The following is a 22,597-nucleotide window of genomic DNA, read 5'->3' on the forward strand; positions in this document are numbered from 1 at the left end:
ACATAGGGCCAGATTCAACTAACCCCATCCCAATGGTGCCATGGGGCTTCCACCACCCTGCTACTCTTGTGTCTCCCCCAAATTCATGCTGGGAGTGGGTGGGTGGGAGAACCCCCAGAAAGCCAGCAGGAGGGAAAGATGGGAGAGCACTCTGTCTAGGAAATGGAAAGGCTTATGCTTGACAGCAAATGATCAAATCATAAAGACGCACTGAATTCCACCCGTAAATTCTACAGCCAGTTCCTCGGCTGGCTCCCTCCAGGCTCGGCAGTGGAGCAAATGCAAAAGAGGTCCCCTCCCTGGTTCTTCCCCTGGAGCCACTCCCTGGCTTCCAAATGGACGAGGTGGACAGCTTTTAAGTCACAGCCATCTCTCTTTTATTGGGGGTCACGGTTTAATTCGGACGGGCAGGAGTTCCGCTTGGCGAGGGTTACAGAGGAAGTGGTGGAGGCCGCTGGGGACTGGGGCCCTCCCTCCTGGGAGACCAGGGACAGCTGTGAGTGGAGGGAACTCAGCTTGTTCTGGAGGTAATCCAGGGCAGTGGCTTTATCCCTGCAAGAAAGGAGGAGAAGCATGAGAGATGGCTGCTTATTAGGTTTATAGACCCACAACCTGCCATTCTGTGTCTGTCCCCCCACCAGATCCCGGCTGACAGGCAGCCTTACTAACCAGCACCCCATCATGAGCTATTTGGGTCCCTCCTGCCCCATCAGTTGAGCCTGTCATTTAACCGCAACCATGCATGAGTTTTGCTGTGCACTGGTGCAGGGAGCCTGAACTCTCCTGCTCAGCCCTTCCCTTAGCTGAGCAGCGAAACAAACCGCAGAGTGGCTGGCTTTTACCATCACATCCGAACCGGCACTTGCGGCTTGTTTTTATTTCTAAACAAACCACAACCCGAAGTCGAGGTTTGCTTTTCAGTATCCCAGCGGTGGTTTCTTTGGCGAGAACGAACCGCAAGCGCTGACTCAGGCGGCCACTCTGTGGTTTGGCTTTCCCAACTCAGCTGATGGGAAGAGCAGAATGGGAAAGAGAGCGTCCCACACATTGAAAGCACTCGACCCCAAGGAATCCTGGGAACTGTAATTGTGAACAGTGCTGGGAACCGTCGCCCTGTGAGAAGTAAACGACAGCTCCCAGGATTCTGTGCGAGCATCTGCGCATTTTAAATTTTGAGTGGGTGTGTCCTATGTGGAAAGCTAAGCATTATCTTAAACAACCACCACCCAAGTTAGGTTTACCTGCATGCAGATTTAATTTATCATTAAGTAAAACTCATTTGGTTAGTCGGTTAAAATGTCTTCAATGAGTTGATAGCCCTAATTAATGCATTTACCCTTGGATGATGATGATGATGATGATAATTTATTATTTATACCCCGCCTATCTCCCCAGCCACTCTGGGCAGCTCCCAACAGAATATTAAAAACATGATAAAACATCAGACATTAAAAACTTCCCTAAACAGGGCTGCCTTCAGATGTCTTCTGAAAATAAGTTAGTTGTTTATTTCCTTGACACCTGATGGGAGGGAGTTCCACAGGGTGGGCACCACCACCGAGAAGGCCCTCTGCCTGGTTCCCTGTAACCTCGCTTCTCGCAGTGAGGGAACCGCCCTTGGAGCTGGACCTCAGTGTCCAGACCGAACAATGGGGCTGGAGATGCTCCCTCAGGAATACTGGGCTGAGACCCCTTCATCATGGTGGAGGTGGAATTTTGCAAGGGTTGGGCTCCAGGATCAGGGAGTTCCATGGGCCTGTAGAATGTGCAAGGCAGAGCAGGCACCGTCTGTAGAGCTTCCCCCCTTGCTTACTCACTCCGTGGCGATCTTGGCCCGCTCCAGATAGTTCTTGGCTCTCAGGGCATCATCCTGGGCCAGGCGTACATTCGAACTCAGGGCAGTTGCTCGGGCGCGAGTGTCCACAGCCGTGTGTTCCAGATCCTGCCTCCCAGCGACCAGAGCGATTGGAGGGGGGTAAAAGAGAGAGAGAGAGAGAAGGAAGGACTACAGAGCCATCACCCAACCAGGGTAGAGGCAAGCCAGCAATTTAGGGCTGCCGGCAGTCACCACCAACTACGGCTGTCGATTTGGCAAGCTATGCTTTGGCTGTTAGGAAATGGTGATAGGACAGGGGTCCAGGCAGAAGTATTTCAGTAGGAAGTTTACTGAGCCTCTCATGTTTCTCCGGCACCCCCTGGTGGCTGTGCATGATCCTAAAGCAATGGGATGCCAGCAGAGGATGAGAAAACCAGGTGCACAGGGCCAGAAGATACTGCAAGGTAGCAGCTGATATGTCAAAAGGTTGCCGACCAAGATAATTTGGTATCAAAAGATACCAACTAGGCTGCCAGCTACAGCTAGGGGCTGCTGGTCTAGCAAGCTCTGCCACCTGTCTCATTCGGCCATAAGCGAGGGGCAGAAGTAAGTTTGGTAGTTACTGCAAAAGACATTTTGCATGTCCCGTATTGGTTTTTTCAGCAGCCAGGTACGTGCTGCTGAGAATGTGAGCCCAGGCGCTGCCTCCCGGGGCAGATACCTGCTTGTGTTGAGCACCGAGTGCGTGGCTCAGGTTATTTTAAGGAAGGCTGTGTGGGTCTGCTTCCTTCAAGGGGGCTAGCAGCATGGGCGAGAGACACCCATGGCAACCACAGAGACCTCCATCTCCGGTGCAGCCGGGGTAATGCGCTGCAGCTGAAAAGGAGCCCCGTGAAAAAGCTGTGCTTGGGGGATTGGGAACCCCAAAAGGCACTAATAAGGGCTAAAACTGAAATGCTGTTCTTTAAAACAGGTGGCAAAGCCACAGGCGACAGGTGCCCCCGAAAAAGATTTTGGTGGCCGCCTAAGAACTACCCTCACCCCACCTCTTCACCCCCCCAAAAACCCCTTGCATTCTATTTGTATTTTATTTTAAAAACTACTTCCTTTTTTTATTGCTCCTATGCATCTCCCACTGTGATGCCATGATGTCAGAGTTTTTTTAAAAAGGCCCCACAACCCCCCCCCCCGCTTTAAAAATTGTTTAAATATTTTTATACTGACTACTGCCATAGGTGTCCAATGGCACCCCTTGCTATACAGGTCCACCGTGGAGTCCCAGTAGGGCTTCCTCCCAGGCAGTGGCGTAGCGTGGGGGTGCAGGGGGGGCCGGCCGCACCGGGCGCAACATCTGGGGGTTAGGGGGCGCAAATCCACAGGTTAGGGGGCGCAAATCCACGGGTTAGGGGGCGCAAATTACTTGCCTTGCCCCGGGTGCTGACAACCCACGCTACGCCACTGCTCCCAGGTAAGTAAGAATCAGGCTGCATTTGTTTGATGCTTGCAGCCACCTTGTAAAAGATCTCTGGCTGGAAAGGCGAGCTGCTAAAGGCCACTTCCTGATTGTCAAGGCTGAGCGAGAATTTAGCACCTTCCCAATTCAAGCCCTATAGGCAGGGGGTGGCCGACCTGTGACCCTCCAGCAATTGCACAAAAAGGTACAACTTCCCTTTGGCTTCATCCAGCACAGCCAATGGCTGGGGATGAAGGGAGACAGTGGCTCAGCATCACCCAGAAGGCAACAGGCTAGCCAGCCCCTTGCCCTATGGCTGTGCCACCAGCACTTGGCAATTTCACTGGCTTGACACCTATTGCTGGAGGGGAAACAAAAACGCTCTCTCTCTTAGGCTGGCTGGGGATGATGGGAGTTATAGTCCAAAACTACAGAGGGCAGAGCTACATTTCTCTTTGTTTCAGGCACCCATTATTCAACTTCCAGAAGAGCACTCTAGGTGCAACTGCTGAGCCGCTCCAGCCCACGTACACAAACACACCATTCTATAGAGAGATCTCAGTTTTGCTTTCCAGGAAACCTGAAGTTTGCACACAGAAAGAAGGGTATATGGCCAGGGAATGAAACATTTCTGAAATATAAATGTACCATATTTTTCGCTCTATAAGACACACCAGACCACAAGACGCACCTAATTTTTGGAGGAGGAAACAAGAAAAAAAATAATTCTGAATCTCAGAAGCCAGAACAGCAAGAGGGATCGCTGTGCAGTGAAAGCAGCAATCCCTCTTGCTGTTCTGGCTTCTGGGATAGCTGCGCAGCCTGCATTCGCTCCATAAGATGCACACACATTTCCCCTTACTTTTTAAGAGGGAAAAAGTCTTATAGAGCAAAAAATACGGTAAATTCATCTCACACACCCCAAACCCTGGAATTTTAAGGGGTGAGAAATCAATACTTTCCCTTTGTTTTAATTCCCACCCCTTTCCCCTGCTAGAATGAATATCCTCCTTTTTGTACAATGTAAGGCCACTATTATTTCTATGGAAACCAGAGAAAAACGAGAAAGAGAGCTTTGCAGCAGAGGAGGCAGTCGCCCAGTAAGTGGCTACAGGAAAAGCAGTAGCCCTACAGGCTACGAGAGCAGGCCCAGCCCTGTGGGAGGTTGCTTTTTTCACAGGCAGATGGCCATGGGTTCAATTGCGGGCTCTTGTTAGTTCAGGGCATCCCAGGTAAATCAGGATGGGCCCAGAGACCTTGGAGAGCTGCTGTCCGTCAGAGTTGACGATACTGGGCTCGTATGTAAGGCAGCTTTCTGGGGAGTGAGCCCACCACCGAGGGGGGAGGGATCTACCTGAGCCCAGATCTCTGGAGGTCCAGGGCCATCTTATCTGGCCCCAGGGCAGAAGAATGCTCCAGCGAGGCTGCACTCTGGAATCTTTTTATTGGGGGTGGGGTGGGGGGTGCAGAGGGATCACGGTACCATTATCTTCTTCTGCAAGCGCTGGCAGCTGGGGCATGGGCCCGGGGGGACCGCCCTCTGCTTCAGCTCTTCCAAGACGGGCGCCATGGCATGCTCGACCATCTGTCTCAGTGTGTCCGTGTTCACAAAGCTGTAGCTGTGGCCGGGAGAGAAAAGATGGAGCAGGGTTCACGCAAGGACAAGAGATCAGGAGCCCCTTCCCTTCTCCTATCCTGCACTCCCTGAAGGATCTCAGCCTGCTTAGGTTAAAAAAAAGGCAGTCATGGCCACAGATCTAGATGGCTTTAAAAGATGGTTAAGACAAACTGCATGGTGGTGCCTATTGACATCTACCAGCCAAGATGGCTGTGATCTGCCTCAACTGCTGGAGGTTTCAACGCTTCTGAAAACCAGTTATGGACTCATAGAATCGTAGAGTTGGAAGGGACCCTGAGGATCGTCTATAGCCCATCGCCCTGCAATGCAGGAATATGCAGATGTCCCATATGGGGGGATCGAACCTGCAACCTTGGCGTTATCAGCACCATGCTGTAGCCCACTGAGCTATCCAGGCTGACTAAATGGGTACAGGCCCACTCAGGGAGGATAAGGCAATCTACTGGTCGTGGCGGCTATAGACTGCCTTTGGATATCAGTCGCAACCCTGTTCAGGGAAGTTTTTAATGATTGATGTTTTAATGTATTTTTAATCTCTGCTGGAAGCCGTCCAGAGTGGCTGGGGAAACCCAGCCAGATGGGCGGGGTACAACAACAACAACAACAATAATAATAATAATAATTGCTGGGAACAGGAAATGGGGAGAGTGCTGTTGCACCGCGGTCCAGCTTACAGGCTTCCCCCTGGCATCTGTTTAGCCACTGCATTGTGGCTGCAGGACTGGGTGGTCCACTGTCTGATCTAGCAACAGACCAGGAAAATAATCAGCCGCTTAAGGCACAGTGGTTTGGTCTCTTCTTAATACTTCCAAACATACATACCAATACCAGGAAGACTGAAGGTTTGTTGGTTCATTATTTTTGTGAAGAAACGGAAGTAAGTATCCAAATCTTAACACCTGATTTTGCAGGAAACTGCCAAGACTGCTCTGAAGCTCTGGTGGCAGCCAATTCTAACATGAGCAACAGCCTGCATGCTTGTGTACTATATTGCCCCCTTATCTTCTGTGAATTTCCAATGATCTTGTGATATTGAGTGTGTTTGTGGCCCTGCCGTTACGCTGCTCCAACGTATAGCATGCGTGTGCAGGGATTTCTAAATGGCGAGAGTCTGCCACGGCTATATCATTTGAACCAGAGGTTCTCAACCTGTGGGTCCCCAGATGTTGTTGGACTACAACTCCCATCATCCCTGAGCTCTGGCCTTGCCAGCTAGGGGTGATGGGAGTTGTAGTTCAACAACATCTGGGGACCCACAGGTTGAGAAAGGCTGATGAACAGTCTTGGAGCCCTTCCACCAATGCGTTGTACCCAGCCTCCTGCCTGCACTTATCCCGGGTTCGGCATCCTTGCTCCTGGCTCGGCTTACATTCCCCCATCCTGACCCCCCATCCACCCTTGTGTGTCTCTGAAGCTGGCACCTGGAACATCTGGCACAGCTAGCAGGGTGCCTGTCGGGTGTCTCCAGGGGCTTGAGTGCTGAGAGATGCCTTGACACATCCTCCATGAGCGACTTCACTTGCCACAGACCATCCAGGTCAGCGCGGAGCTGGGTGAGAGACACAGACGTCCGCTTGGCCCTGGCACAGGAAAAAAGGGGAAAACCAGTGATATTTTAGGGAGCAGGCTAGCAGGCAGGGCCTATTTCTTACATCATAGGAGCCTACGCAACACAAAACACTTGCTGTATGTAGGTTTTATGTTATTTGTTTTTTATCTTATATTTTGGGACGCGGGTGGCGCTGTGAGTTAAACCACAGAGCCTAGGACTTGACAATCAGAAGGTCGGAGGTTCGAATCCCCACGACGGGGTGAGCTCCCGCTGCTCGGTCCCTGCTCCTGCCAACCTAGCAGTTTGAAAGCACGTCAAAGTGCAAGTAGATAAATAGGGACCGCTCCGGCGGGAAGGTAAATGGCATTTCCGTGCGCTGCTCTGGTTGGCCAGAAGCGGCTTAGTCATGCTGGCCACATGACCCAGAAGTTGTACGCCGGCTCCCTCGGCCAATAAAGCGAGATGAGCGCCACAAGACCAAAGTCGGTCACAACTGGACCTAATGGTCAGGGGTCCCTTTACCTTTACCTATCTTATATTTTGGAGATACACATCCAGGTGTGTTTTTTCCCTTTAATTTTTTCTGGGGCCCCCAAGAGAGTGGGGCCCTAAGCTATAGCTTATTTAGCTTATATGTAAATCTGGCACTGGCTGTACTCCCTTGTGGGCCAGCATCCAGGAACCACACCCCCTAGCCAGAGACCCTAGCCCAGGGGTCAGCAACCTTTTTCAGCCGTGGGCTGGTCCAGCATCCCTCAGACCATGTGGTGGGCTGGATTATATTTTGGAAAAAAATATGAACGAATTCCTGTACCCCACAAATAACCCAGAGATGCATTTTAAATAAGAGGACACATTCTACTCATGTAAAAACAAGCTGATTCCTGGACCATTCGTGGGCCGGATTTAGAAGGTGATTGGGCCAGATCCTGGGCCTTAGGTTGCCTACCCCTGCCCTAGTGGGTGGAGTAACAGTTGCCTTGGTACATGAGGCAACATTCCAGCTGCACAAAGAACATATAGGCAGCTACATGCCTGTTCCCATCTCCATTTGGGCATTAGCAACAACTCAAGGGCACTTCTGGGACGCAGGTGGTGCTGTGGGTTAAACCACAGAGCCTAGGACTTGCCAATCAGAAGGTCGGCGGTTCGAATCCTTGCGATGGGGTGAGCTCCCATTGCTCGGTCCCTGCTCCTGCCAACCTAGCAGTTCGAAAGCACGTCAAAGTGCAAGTAGATAAATAGGTACCACTCTGGCAGGAAGGTAACCGGCGTTTCCGTGCGCTGCTCTGGTTTGCCAGAAGTGGCTTAGTCATGCTGGCCACATGACCTGGAAGCTGTGCGCCGGCTCCCTCAGCCAATAAAGCGAGATGAGCACCGCAATCCCAGAGTCGGTCACGACTGGACCTAATGGGGTCCTTTTACCTTTAAGGGCACTTCTTACCTGGCCAAAGGACTTCGGAAGGGCTAATGAGGGGTGGGGTCCAAGGAGAGTGGGATCCTAGCCCAGGGAGAGTCGTGAGGGCCAGAGAGAGAACCTCGGAGGGCCACCTTTTGTCCCATGGGCCAGAGGTCCTTTGAGAAAAGGGGCCCAGATTTGGCTCGGGAAAGACACGTACGTGGCAGAGACCTCATCCAGCTCCTCTCGCAGCATCCTGAGCGCCTGGCCGTGTTCCAGGTGCGTCCTCTCCCACTGGGGAAGCACCCCCTCCAAGCGCACTCCCAGCTGGGCCAGCAACCGCAGCACCTCCTTTTGGGTCAGCCCATCCCGCTGAGACCTCCCGGATAGCTCCAGCACGCATTTCCTAAAATGTGGGAAACGAGGGAAAAGATAGCCGTGTTGGGAGGCAGGAAGGGCTCTCTCGAACGAGGCGCCACCTTCCCCGCTCCTGCTCGATACCTGATCTCTTCCACGCATGCCAAGGTGGCGGCTGTGTTTAGCTTTCCGTCGGCGCCTCCCTCGTCCCCCGGCCCTGCTCGTGGCTGCCCACTCTCCAGCGCCCCTCGCAGGCTGTTGATGGACGCCAGGATGGCGGCAGTGGCCCGCTGCAGGTCACCCTCCTCCAAGCTGGGGGCTCTCAGGGGCGAGGCTGCTGTGCTGCCCACCAAGTCAAGGAGCTGCTTGGAGACCCCCGATGCCATCCGCTGCTCCAGCTCCTGCCACTCTCGCTCCTGCCGACCGAGGTCCTCTGCTTGCACCTGCCGCTGTAAGAAACGCAGCTTCTCCTAAATGGAGGCCGCGTTTGGGGAACAGGGAGGAAATGATGCTCGTTTGTTGCTTGGTTCATTTATTCATTTGTTTAAAATTTGACCTTTTCCTGTTAGGCAAAGATCATAAGATGACCCGGATGGTCGCCAGATTCTGTGTAGAGATCTATAGGCGCAGACCATCCCCCCACCCAAAAAAGTTCATTAAGAAAATCCCCAAACTCAGTTCCATGGGTGACTCTGGGTCATCTCTCTGCGGTAGCTTATCTTAAAGTTCAAGTGTCTATACGCTTATCGCATTTATAAATTTTAAATTTATTGTTGTACATTGTTTTAAATGTTTGTTTCCCTTCTGGGATTGTACCCCCAAGTGTGTTTTATAAGCTGGTCTCTGACCGTAATAAATTATCTATTCATTTGTTAGTTTGCAAGTAAATAAAATTCATGTGTAATATGGTTGCCATACGTCCAGAATTTCCTGGACGTAGCCAGTATTCGGCCCTCTTAAGCAGAGTCTGGGCTGAAATCGCTGGAATGTCCGGAATATTTTCTTTTGCAAAAAAATGCTCAACCACTTTGGGCAAAAAAAACCCTCAACAACTTTGGCTAAAAAACAAACACGCACACACACACACTCAATAACTTTTGTGTCCAGATTTTCATTTTTTGAAATATGGCAACCCTAATGTATAATAATAATAATAATAATAATAATAATAATAATAATAATTCAATTTATATACTGCTCTTTGGCAAAAGATCCCAGGATGGTGTACTGTACAACATTAAAAACACATCACAGAACGCCAGTGATAAAAGCATAATAAAATAATAATAAAAAGCATATTGACAGACAGCCTAATAAAAAAATAGTTATCCTCCCCCACCCCACCCTTTCACAGGCCATTAGCCATAGGCCTGGGTAAAGAGGAATGTTTTTGCCTAAGTACCTAAAGACATGAAATGATGGTGCCAGGCAAGCGTCTTTGGAGGAGAGTCAGGGAGCCACCACAGAAAAGGCCCGTTCTCTTGTTGCCACCCTCTGAACCTCTCTGGGATGGGGGACATGGAGAAGGGCCTCAAGCAACTTCTTCATTAGGGGGTTTTGCCTTTATGAGCTTCCTTGTATTTCCCCCCTTAACTAAAGAAATTAATTGCATGTTAGCCTCGAGTCTCCCTTTCTGACCTGTGAATGACCTGATCTTCCTGATGGCCCTGTGACACACATATAGGCAATTTTTATGAGCCTGGCATGCAAAACTGCAGCCTTGTCCTCAGTTTATTCTAGGACCTCCTGGCATCCCCCTCACCTCCAGCAGCACCGAGTTCTTCTTGAGCACATTGGTTTTGATTTCAGCATCCTCTACTGATTTTGAGACCTTCCGGCAGCTCTCCTAGGGGAGAAGATCGCAAGAGATTCAAACACTGGCTCACTAACAGGAAAGGGAACAGAGTGACCTAACATGATTCTTCATTCAGTGAGGAAAATAAGGTTCAACTAAATGTTCCTTTGGGGTCGCCTCCAAGCCTGTGACCTTATAGCTTGTAAGAGGCAATGCCTGCAGAAAAGGGGACTGCTGAAATATTCACACCAGTTTCTCTGTTAAAGAAATGGTCCTTGTCAGTCAGGTCTGCTAAGTATCTGCTTTGTTACGTAAGTTGGGGCAAAAGCGTCGCTGCCACAGAAATATAGTAGCTGGAGACACTTTGGAAAGGTGAGCTGAAAGGGACATGGATTTCTCTCTCCCCTGCCCCTCAGCAGCTGGAGATTATGGACTCAGCTACATTAGTAAAGAAACAACGATTTGAATGTGCTATAAATATGCAACACTAGAGGGCACCAGAGAGCAGGAAAATTTTTATATGCGATTTTCTATAGGGTTTTTTCCCTTTTGTTATAATGATCTAATTCAGGGGTAAAGGGAAAGGGAAAGGGAAAGGGACCCCTGACCATTAGGTCCAGTCGTGGCCAACTCTGGGGTTGCGGCGCTCATCTCGCTTTATTGGCCGAGGGAGCCGGCGTACAGCTTCCAGGTCATGTGGCCAGCATGGCTAAGCTGCTTCTGGCAAACCAGAGCAGCACTCGGAAACGCTGTTTACCTTCCTGCCAGAGCGGTACCTATTTATCTACTTGCACTTTGATGTGCTTTTGAACTGCTAGTTGGCAGAAGCAGGGACCGAGCAATGGGAGCTTACCCCGTCGTGGGGATTCGAATGGCCGACCTTCTGATTGACAAGTCCTAGGCTCTGTGGTTTAACCCACAGCGTCACCCATGCCCCTTTAATTCAGGGGTAGTAAACCTTTTTATACATACCGCTCACTAACGCATCTTTCTTGGTAAAATTTCCTTACTGCTCATCAGTGCTCGACGGAAGGAGGATTCAGCTTGTGCCGTAGAACCCCCTACCGCCCACCTAGAATCCTGAAACGCCCACTAGTGGGCAGTAGGGACCCGGTTGACAGCCCCTGATCTAATTTCTGACTTATTTACAGTGGTACCTCGGGTTATAAACACCTCGGGTTACAAACACTTTGGGTTAGAGACTCTGCAACCCAGAAGTAGTACCTTGGGTTAAGAACTTTGCCCCAGGATGAGAACAGAAATTGTGGGCGGGTGGCACGGCATCAGCAGGAGGCCCCATTAGCTAAAGTGGTACCTCAGGTTAAGAACGGTTTCAGGTTAACAATGGACCTCCAGAATGAATTAACCTGAAGCGTCTGTAACCTGAAGCGTCTGTAACCCGAGGTACCACTGTACAGTGGTACCTCGGGTTACATACACTTCAGGTTACAGACGCTTCAGGTTACAGACTCCGCTAACGCAGAAATAGTGCTTCAAGTTAAGAACTTTGCTTCAGGATGAGAACAGAAATCCTGCTCCAGCGGCGCGGCGGCAGCGGGAGGCCCCATTACCTAAAGTGGTGGTTCAGGTTAAGAACAGTTTCAGGTTAAGTACAGACCTCCGGAATGAATTAAGTACTTAACCCGAGGTACCACAGTATAGTCAAAACACATTGGGTTCAATGGTGGATGGGACTGCGGAAGTATCTTTTCCCGGGCACCCGCCACTTTCCGCCCCCTTTTTATTTATTTTTATTTTTTATTTGCCACGCTGAATGCATGCAAGCTAAGTGTGTATAAATTGTGGGCTTACTGTACATCAATACTGTGTATATCAAGAAAACGGAATCAACTAATTGGTAAACCGTATATACTAATAATTACGAAACCTACGCATTTTATCTAGCTAAGTCTGCATTAAAAAAAAACCCCGGCGCGTTATACAAAGAGAACAATAATTCAATCAATCTGTGCACCGTTTATCCAAAACGACTGGTCTGGATGACGCAGACAATCAAATCAACTGCCTTCAAGCCAGATATCTGAGGGAAGATTTGTGTGGCAGGAGCTACCCTGTTCTCCTGGCCTGGACAATGTCATCTCCTTTGTTGCTGGAGAGGAACTGGTCTTCATCAAGAGCGTGGAAAGCCAGAATGCCATTGACATCATCAACAACTTGCTGCTCTTCTGCATAGAAGGAACTATATCTCTGCCCTGGCGGCTGGTGTCAATTGAGAGTAAGTGGAGGCAGGCATAGCAAATCCTCTTCTTCGCTGGTGAGTTTTGCAAGGGCAACACTCAGACTAAGGAGGAAGAAGCTGAAAGGAGGTGCCATTTCTTAAACTGGTTGTAAGTAAGCAGGCCAGCAGGGCATGGGCTCCCTGAAGCAGTGTTAGAAACTCAGGTATGCAGTGGTACCTTGGTTCTCAAACTTAATCCGTTCCGGAAGTCTGTTCCAAAACCAAAGCGTTCCAAAACCAAAGCGTGCTTTCCCATAGAAAGTACAGTGGTACCTTGGGTTACATACGCTTCATGTTACATACGCTTCAGGTTACAGACTCCGCTAAACCAGAAATAGTGCTTCAGGTTAAGAACTTTGCTTCAGGATGAGAACAGAAATCGTGCTCCGGCGGCGCGGCAGCAGCAGGAGGCCCCGTTAGCTAAAGTGGTGCTTCAGGTTAAGAACAGTTTCAGGTTAAGAACAGTCCTCCGGAACAAATTAAGTACTTAACCTGAGGTACCACTGTAATGCAAAATGGATGAATCGGTTCCAGACTTTTAAAAACAACCCCTAAAACAGCAATTTAACATGGATTTTACTACCTAACGGCGAGACCAGTAGCTGAACTGGGTTCCACACAGTCACACAAAAAAAGCGAGCCGCAAAAACAAAAACGCAAAATAAATAGCAAAAACAGACAGACCTCAGTGTAACACTCAAAACGGAAGTGTGGCACTCAAAACAGAAGCATAACACTCAAAATGGAGCATGTTCGGCTTCCGATAAAAGTTCACAACCCGGAACACTTACTTCCGGCTTTGCAGTGTTTGGGTTCCAAGTTGTTTGAGCACCAAGGCGTTTGAGAACCAAGGTACCACTGTAAAAGCTAGGGGCCAGATGGCTCCTTAAATCAGGGTTACAGACAGCAAAACGGAATGTCTAGTTGCCATTTTGGGGCCAGATGGCTGAAAAGTCATATTTCTCACAATACGACTTTTCGGTTCCTGAAATTCATTCTGACTGTGCAGCTAAAATATAATGGAAAGAATTTTACAGGGTGTGTGTATGAAAACTGTCAATATCCAAGGATGCCCAGGCAGACATCTGCAGATGGTCGAGATTTCAGACGCCATTCTGGTACCCGGGCATCTTCACTTGGTCACAAGTGGCTGATAAAAAAAAAGGTAAAAGACCCCTGACTGTTAAGTCCAGTCGCGAACGACTCTGGGGTTGCGGCGCTCATCTTGCTTTACTGGCCAAGGGAGCCAACATTTGTCCGCAGACAGTTTTTCCGGATCATGTGGCCAGCATGACTAAGCCGCTTCTGGCGAACCAGAGCAGCGCACGGAAACACCGTTTACCTTCCCGCCAGAGAGGTACCTATTTATCTACTTGCACTTTGATGTGCTTTTGAACTGCCAGGTTGGCAGAAGCTGGGCCCAAGCAACGGGAGCTCACCCTATTGTGGGGACCTTCCGATCGGCAAGCCCTAGGCTCAGAGGTTTAGACCACAGCGCCACCCTCATCCCCATGTGGCTAATAGCCAGGTGCAAAATTGCCTGGCACCTGGTGAATTTTACACGCAGGCCTGAAAGCTACCTGAGGTTTGTTTATGTTATTGATTTCATAAAATTTATATACCGCTTGATTGTAGGGGAGGGGACTCAAAGCAGTGTACAAAAAAATAGGGAACAACGAACGTGGCATTATAAATAAATAAATTACAACCATAATTTAAAACATACAGAAAGTTACAATCACAATAAAGTAGACCAAAACAAATGAATACTCATACAAGCTTTTTGAAACATCTGAGTAGGCTTGTCTAAACAAGAATGTATTCAGCAAGCACCAAAAACAATACAGTGAAGGTTCCTGTCTGATAGCAATATGCAGGGAGTTCCGAAGTGTAGGTCCTGCCAGCCACGCTGAATGACCAAATTTTTACAGATGCAGTGTGGATATTATGTGGCACCTGCAAAAGGGTACATATGAGGCGATGGGGCACTGCCCTATTTGCCCTCATGGACTAGCCCAGGGGTCTGCAACCCGTGGCTCCGGAGCCGCATGCGGCTCTTTTACACCTTTGCCGCGGCTCCGGGGCAGATACTAGCGAGGGGAGGAGGCGCATTGTGCACCCCGACACTCCCCACTGTGGCGGGCGCTGTACTGGCTGTGACGTCGCATGGGGGCGGTGCATGCGTTAGTCACGCACCGTCCCAACGTCACCTTCCCGCCCGCTGTCAGATCGGAGGGCAACAGCGCGCATGCTTTAAATGTCGCAATGGTTTTGCGGCTCCCAGTTGTTGTTTTTCTTCGGAAACGGGTCCAAGTGGCTCTTTTTGTCTTAAAGGTTGCAGACCCCTGGACTAGCCTATAAGAGTTGTGACTTGTAAGAACCTGTGCTTGAGTTTGCTTTTCCCTCCTCCCTCCTCTTCGCTTTTCCTCAAGTGTCCTGTCTCTTTAGAATTTAGATTGGGAGCCTGAGGGCAGGAACTGCCTTGGCGCTGATTTTTATCACACCCACATTGAACATCCACACACAGACTGTTAAAAAACCTGGCCACACCCAATAATTCACTCAATATCACTCCATCTCCGTATGTTCTTATTTAGATTAATTCTAGAATAATACCAAATAAAATACAAGAAGTAGCACAGAGCACAATAAAGTGTAGTGAAACGGCATTACAATAACAAAGCGGAATACATTACGATAGAATAAAAATGTGATTATTAACCATAATTATCCCACTAATTATTTTTTTTAATAGTTTGAATGAATGGTACCCATTAATATCTACTCCATGTTAGTTTGTTTTGTTTTGTTAGCAGCATTTTGATTCCCCTGAAAATCTGCATTAAAAGAAGGGGATTTTTCCATTAGTCCTGGGCCTCTGGCAGTACTCCCGTTGCCATGGAAACAAACACAAACTGCCTTGAGGCTCTCCCGCCAACTCATTCAGACGGATGTCATTCTAAAATCTAGCTAGTTGTGTAATCCTTGCCGATTTGGCAGAGCCAAAAGAATTAAGTCCATACGCGCGCACCCCCCCCCTCAACTTACAAGTCCCCACCAATTGGAATAAAACAGGAACGCTACTTCCATATTTACATTCTTTCAGACCATCTTGCTAAATGCACAACAAAAGCAAAGAGCACATGGGCGTAGCCAGGATTTTTGTTAGGGGGTGCAGGACTTTGGGGAGGGGGGGAAGAACCGATGGGATTGGTCAGTTAGTTCAGTATTTCTGTTGTTTTACTTGATGGGGCGGGGACAGCTGCCCCTTGACTATGCCGCGAGAAAGCATCATTTTCCAGCTTCATTTGAAAATTCTAATGGAAGGCAAAATCGAAGCGATCTAGCCGCCGTTTACCAATGCCTGTCTTTATTTCCTTGTTAAGTAAACTATGATCTTGCAAGGCGGGTTTTAACTCGCTCTACGTGGGGCTGCCCTTGAGACTGACCCAGAAACTCCAGCGGGTGCAGAATGCTGCGGCGAGACTCCTTACGGGGTCTTCACCGCGGGATCACATTCACCCAGTGCTATACCGGTTGCATTGGCTCCCAGTGGAGTACAGGATCGGGTTTAAGGTGCTGGTTTTAACCTTTAAAGCCCTATACAGCCTAGGACCCTCGTACCTACAGGACCGCCTCTCCTGGTATGTCCCACAGAGGACCTTATGGTCCTCAAATAAAAAACATATTGGAGATCCAGGCCCGCAGGGAGGTTAGGCTGGCCTCAACCAGAGCCAAGGCTTTTTTGGCCGTGGCCCCGATCTGGTGGAAAGGTCTGTCACAAGAGACCAGGGCCCTGTGGGACTTGACATCTTTCCGCAGGGCCTGGAAGACAGAGCTGTTCCACCAGGCCTTTGGCCAGGGTACAGTCTGACCTCCTCCCTCCTTCTGTAATCCTCATAGAACTCTAGCCCAATGGTTGCCATTGATAAACATTCACGGAATTGCAGCCTAAAACAATTCGAAAGGTCAAAGCACATTTCTGTGCAAGAGAAAGCTAACGTTTTGGGGGCACATATAAGATTGGTGAGCTGTTAAGCTGTGGGTGAACATATCAGACAACACAGCAATTCTTCAAACAGCTCTTGTTTATTCACTGACCCAAAACAGAATTGAACTGCAGGGTTCAGCCAGCCTGCTTATATAGAGCCCCACTACAACGCAACAGTAACAACTTTCTGTAACTATCCAATCACTGAACGTCACTTTCAATTCCTTATTTGCATATGTGGACCTGAATGAAAACTATCTACAGTATCCCCCCCTGCTGGCCCAGGGTGAGAACTTCAATACATAACATGAACGTCGTTAGATCCTAAGTACAGATGTGATAGGGGTTTGTAAAAATTAGGTGTGGTGTAGAAAAAAGAGATGCAGACCCCTACAATTTGTGGACCTCCAATGAATCTGATCAGCAGTAGGTTCAAGACAGACTGCAGTGAATAATTATTATATGGAACTCACTGCCACATGGTGTGGCAACAGGCACTGGCTTCAACAGCTTTAAAAGGGAAGTAGACAAATTCACAGCAAATTGGTAAGTCAGTGGCATTATTCAGAGGCAGTGTATTCCCAAAACTATGGCTGTTGTGGGGGCAACAGTAGGAAAGGACTGTTGTCTTCCATACCAGTTTGTGGAGTTCCCAAAGGGGCATCTGGTTTGCCACTTTGAGAAGCAAAATGCTGGACTAGGCAGACCTTTGGTGTCTCTTTTCATGTTCTTTGTTCAGCCTTTCTTAGTAAAGATCTCTCTGCTTTTGAGCAGAAACGGTTGCTTGGGTTTGCCGGGCACAGATGCTTCCCACCCACTAACCCCGAAGACGAGGTCCCTTCTGTTACAGGAATTCTAAGGTCTTAAATACAGAATAAATGTTGATAATCGCACAAGGTAAACACACATACATAAGTATATAAACTACATTGTCTAAAATAGTACAGGCGAGCAATCCAAAAGCCATCTTAGCTCTCCTAAAGACTCTAAATATTTCCTCTGCTCCTTAATCCCCCTTGCCTGAGAACAGGTAGGCAGATAGCAATCAGGGGAAGTTCCTGAAGGAATTCCTCTCCTATATCTATGAACCCCCTTTGTATATTAATTGTCAGCGTTTGCCCAGATGCTGTGCATTGAAGGATGTCTCACAGGCATCCTTACCAAATGCTAATGTTTTGTGTAAACTGTGTCTGGAACTATGTAGGTAAAGGTAAAGGGACCCCTGAGCATTAGGTCCAGTCGTGACCGACTCTGGGGTTGCGGCACTCATCTCGCTTTATTGGCCGAGGGAGCCGCATACAGCTTCCGGGTCATGTGGCCAGCATGACTAAGCTGCTTCTGGCGAACCAGAGCAGCACACGGAAACGCCGTTTACCAATACAATACAATACTCTTCTTCTTCTTCTTCTTTTATTGTTCTTTTTTTTGTGTAGTGTTTAAATTGTTGAAAAAGTAATAAATATTATTTAAAAAAAACAACAACGCTGTTTACCTTCCTGCCGGAGCGGTATCTATTTATCTACTTGCACTTTGACGTGCTTTCGAACTGCTAGGTTGGCAGGAGCTGGGACCGAGCAACGGAAGCTCACCCCGTTGTGGGGATTCGAACCGCCGACCTTCTGATTGGCAAGTCCTAGGCTCTGTGGTTTAACCCACAGCGCCACCCGCGCCACTATGTAAAACTTGCTAAATCCTCATGGATATCACACCTTGGCCTGCCTGAGCCACAGCAACCCCACCTTGTGTGTGATGTACTTTCTGACTGTTGGTAGAGGGGACTGTCCTTCTCCATGCAAAAATGCAAACCCTTAAAAAATGATGTTTCTTTGTGGTTTGGGGTCTCTCTTGCCTCCTTGCCAGGAGGGGAGGGAACGCTGTTGCAACAGAAAAATAAAGATCTGCCTTGCCTTCACTGGATGCAGGGGCACAGGTGGGGGGCGGCCTGCCCCGGGTGTCATCCCTGAGGGGCATGTGACAAAATCCCCCCCAGGCAGATAGCTGTTGCGCCGATCGGCCCCCTGGGAGGATCGCCCCGCGCCCCCCACCCCGGGCAGATCGCCACTGCACCAATCGCCCTGCCCCCGGGTGCACGGCCTGCCTCCATCCATTCAACTCTGACCGATCATGGACTTAGGGGACTCAGTCCTTTGGGGAGTTGGGCAGCAAAAGCCAACCACCCCTATTTTTTCTATGTCACTTCCAACTCTACAAGTCTATGATGATTCTATGTCTTGAGCCGGCTAACACATCCCTCACCTTGAGGTGGGTGCAGTACTCTTCCAGGTCCTCAGCCTCCTGCCTGCGCAGCTCCAGGTTTTCGCACAGCACTGTGCACTCACTCTGCACACAGAGCAGAAGGGGAACGGCTGAGAAGGCGGAGAGGGTGTTCTCCACGTGCAAGAGGTGGCCTTGTCCCTGCAAAGAAGCAGCCCCCACCTCTCTCCCTTTCCAGCAGCTTTGTGGCCAAATAATAATAATAATAATAATAATAATATATTTATACCCCGCCCATCTGGCTGAGTTTCCCCAGCCACTTCCAATCGAGTGTTAAAAACAGTACAGCCTTAAATATTAAAAACTTCCCTAAATCACTCCAGCAGAGTGTTTCTCAAGTGGTGGCAGGCCTCAGCGCCACCACAAACCCAGTCGCCTCTTCGCTCATCCACCCTGCCCACTGGCCATGTTGCTTGGACCAACGCTAGATTTGCTGCTTGCTAAAATAAACTCCTTGCATGCCAATTGAAGAGGTTCAGGAGACTGAGAAGTTACAACAGAGGTGGATTTCAGGGCACCGAACAAATTTAAAAGCCCCACATCTGCCACTGTGGGGCGGGGGAGAGATGAAAATGGGAGGGCCTTGCTCGTCTGAGGGGAAAGGACCAGAGGAAATGTTGAAGGAAATTAGAAAGGCAGAGAGAAGGTTGATATTTTTCAGTAACAGCAACAGCCGGGGAAATAAACAAATAGAATAAAAGGAGGAAGAGGTGAAACAGAAAAGGGGCAGGGAGGAGGAATGAACCTTCGGTTTTCAAAGGTACAAATCAAGTGTGAGAAGAGAAGGGGGAGCAGAAATAACAACAGATGAGTAAAATTACTTGGGTGAGGCATGGTGGTGGGGAGGGAAAATATAAAATGAATTTCCTGCCCTACATAGAGCCTCTGGGTCAGCAAATTCTGCCTAAAATGGGGAGGCTAAGACATGTTACTTCTAGAGCCAAGGCCTGTACTTTGTTTGAGGAAAGCTGAACTGTGGAGCTCCTTGCCACAAGGAAATTGCTTGGGGGCGGGGGGGGGGACATTTCTGAATAATTACGTATTTTTTGCTCTTTAAGACGCACCAGACCATAAGACACACCTAGTTTTTGGAGGAGGAAAACAAGAAAAAATATATCCTGAATCTCAGAAGCCAGAACAACAAGAGGGATCACTGCGCAGCGAAGGTAGCGATCCCTCTTGCTGTTCTGACTTCTGGGATAGCTGCACAGCCTGCATTCGCCCCATAAGACGCACACACATTTCCCCTTACTTTTTAGGAGGGAAAAAAGTGAGTCTTATAGAGCAAAAAATATGGTAGGTATCAATAGAAAATGATGTCAGTGGTTGCCAGCTGCTTATTCCATATGTCATCCTTAACTGCTACCATTTTGTGACTGGTTCTGCCCCTGCACTTCAGTTTTGTGCCTCAGTTATTTTTTAGCTCTCTCAAGTGGGCTGCAAGGGAAGACATTTTGATAAACCCCTGTTCCATCTTCCCTTTATATAGAAGCTCTACTGGTGACAGAAGAGCTTGCTATTTTTTGTGTATTCTTTCAGGCTAAACAATACAGAACTACCATGTGTTCCCCACCCTCATATGAAACAGGCAAACACAAGACACATAAATTCATAAAACAATTGAAATTCAATCATGTTCTTATCAAAAACCCCAAATTAGAATCCACACCTTTTTCCAAAAAAAATTTCACCACTGATTCCTGTGACAGAATTCTTAAAGATACAGAACCCCCAAGTTTGGATGTCAGGGAAGCAATTTTGATTTTTAGAAGGCATCTTAAGGCCTAAGAATGCTGGGCATCACAACCCCCCTTCAACACACATACATGCCTGGTTCACACATAAAGTTAAGCTACTGTTAATGTTAACCATAGTTCAAAAACCATAGTTAAATCTGAGGTGACTGACAGCCATTCAGTTAAACCTTGGTTTATTACATCCTTTCCCTATTAATGGAGACAAAAGCCAAGTCTTCACACGCAGCTCTGTAATTTTGGGGCACTGACAACCCCTTAACCATAGCTAAGGAGAATATCTGAGTTTATACACAATGCTAAACTATGGTTAATATGAATTAAAGTTTATAAACAAGTCCTGGTTAACAAGATACCTTTAACCATGGTTAATAAACTGGGGTGGGTTCACACACAACACTAAGCCATGGTTGATAAACCGCAGCTTTACAAACCATGGACTAGTATAATGTGCAAATCAGGTTGCTATCACAAGGGGCTGGGGCATCATTACCAAGTCAACGGCTTAGAAATGCCTCTGATGTGAAAAGGATGAAGGTACTGAGGTGGATATATATACGCCTAGCTCACTGGTTCTTAAACTGTGGTCCTGGTGTATCTTTAGCCAACAAAAACAGTAAAGGGGAAGGCTGAAGAGCCAAAGTGCATTAAAAAATACACCGTAGGCCGAAGGGGCAAGTCACTTTAAACATAAAAATGAAAATCAGCTTGACTCTTTAGCAGTACAAGCAGCTGCAGTGTAAAGTTCACTGGAAACACCAGTGGTGGGCTGTTGTCCTTGGGTGTGCATAGAGTTTCGTTGGACTGTAACAGAGGCACCAACTTGCGTCCAATATTGAGGGGGCCGGCTTGTGCGTGTGATGTCATGCATGATAAGACATTTTGGGAGGAGCCAGGGGACAGAGCCGCAGCGATGATGATGTTGATGATAATTTCTTATTTGTACCCCGCCCATCTGGTTGGGTTTCCTCAGCCACTCTAGGTGGCTTCCAACAAAGATTAAAAATACATTAAATATATGATGATGATGATTACAACCTGCTTTCCACAGTAGAAGGAGGAGCCAGCCAGCCACTGAAGCTGCACTCAGCTCTACACCTGGCCTCCTCTGCTCCCTGACAGTAGAGAACACTGAGAGGGGTCCCCCCAAAAAAATTATGGGGGGAGGGATAAAAATGCTTGGCTCCCTGGACTGTGACCACATGTGACAGGCAAAGCAGCGGATAGTGAATTCAGAAGCCTTTTGGGCCCCCTCCCATAGTACAGAAGCTAACAAAATGCAGTCAGCACAGAAACTTGACACCCCATTATGGTCCTTCAGTCCCATCCTAACTACAAACAAACAAATTAGAGAGAGTCTCACAAAAACTCTCCAAATCTACTTCAAGGAAAATGATGTAGATAATATAACAACCCCGCTCTTATGGGATGCAATGAAAGCGGTCACCAGAGGAGCTTGCATAAAAGAGAAAGCATTCCTTAATAAACAAACCTCCTCAAAAATTAGCCAAATAGAACAAGGAGCCCTTAAAAGAGCCAAGTTAAAGAACCAGTGATCTAGCGGTCCATGGCTGCATGAGATGAACAGGGCAAGCTTGGGGTGGTGTTAGCTGGTGTGGCCTGGGCCGGAACTGGCGTTGGGAGGGGGACAATCTCCAGACCTGCAGGTTCTGAACATGGCGGTTGACCTTGGACGTCCTCTCCTTGAGGCTGGTGATGGAGTCCTTGGCTCGCAATAGGCCGCTATTGCTCACTACCTGCTGGGGGAGAGCGTAAGAAGGGGGTGGGTCAGGTGAATAGTCCAGCTTAACTCCTGACCTCTCCACACTTCCTGGGCATTTATTTCAACTCGAGGACTTTACGAAGCCAGCGGGCGCCTGAAGGCAGATGCCACCACCAACCACTGGGAGGCTGCATGCTCCCAAGGTGGCAAGGGCACAATTCATGCACAGTGATGAATTTCCTGGTGTTGCAATTAAATGGGAGAAAGCGAGGGGCAGTTATTCAGGGCGAAGCCAGTGGAACGAGGAGACTGGGGCAGTTCAAAAGCTTTGCAACCCCAGGTGACAGAGGCAAGACCCCAGGAAACAGCCCTTGCCAGAGAAGGGATCTAAGGTAGGGAAAGCAGTTGCCAGAGGGAATATTATCCTCATAGAATTTGCTAAATAACACTCAGACATTTAATTATATATTAAAGGCAAGGCTTTTAAAAACATGCTTAAGGGTAACCGTTGCAGAATTGGGGGAAGGGCAGCAGGGTTCTTGCTCAGAGCAAGGTAATTCAGAATCACGCACACAAGCACAGCCCTACATCTGAGAGAATACGGC

General features: G+C 48.5%; 1 protein-coding gene across 12 annotated transcripts in view; it reads right to left on the reverse strand.

Moving 5' to 3' along the window:
* Positions 1-353: 353 nt before the first annotated feature.
* Positions 354-22,597, reverse strand: part of TSKS (testis specific serine kinase substrate) — a 28,288-nt gene continuing 6,044 nt past the window's right edge. For 2 of the 12 annotated variants that reach the window (XM_083469844.1, XM_083469846.1), the window contains exons 3-11: positions 21,931-22,026; positions 18,498-18,581; positions 9,979-10,062; positions 8,361-8,686; positions 8,080-8,265; positions 6,330-6,488; positions 4,753-4,888; positions 1,818-1,942; positions 354-552 (exon numbers count right to left, since the gene is read on the reverse strand). In XM_083469844.1, coding sequence (XP_083325970.1) covers positions 378-552; positions 1,818-1,942; positions 4,753-4,888; positions 6,330-6,488; positions 8,080-8,265; positions 8,361-8,686; positions 9,979-10,062; positions 18,498-18,581; positions 21,931-22,026 — 1,371 coding nt within the window. In that variant the 3' untranslated portion in view covers positions 354-377. Of the gene's footprint in view, positions 553-1,813; positions 1,943-4,752; positions 4,889-6,329; positions 6,489-8,079; positions 8,266-8,360; positions 8,687-9,978; positions 10,063-18,497; positions 18,582-21,930; positions 22,030-22,597 lie in introns of all 12 variants that reach the window. The other 10 variants (XM_083469840.1, XM_083469845.1, XM_083469849.1 and 7 more) reach the window with 7 other exon arrangements.

This window comes from Podarcis liolepis (genome assembly GCF_965112155.1).
Source record: "Podarcis liolepis genome assembly, chromosome: 13".
Classification (NCBI taxonomy): domain Eukaryota; kingdom Metazoa; phylum Chordata; class Lepidosauria; order Squamata; family Lacertidae; genus Podarcis; species Podarcis liolepis.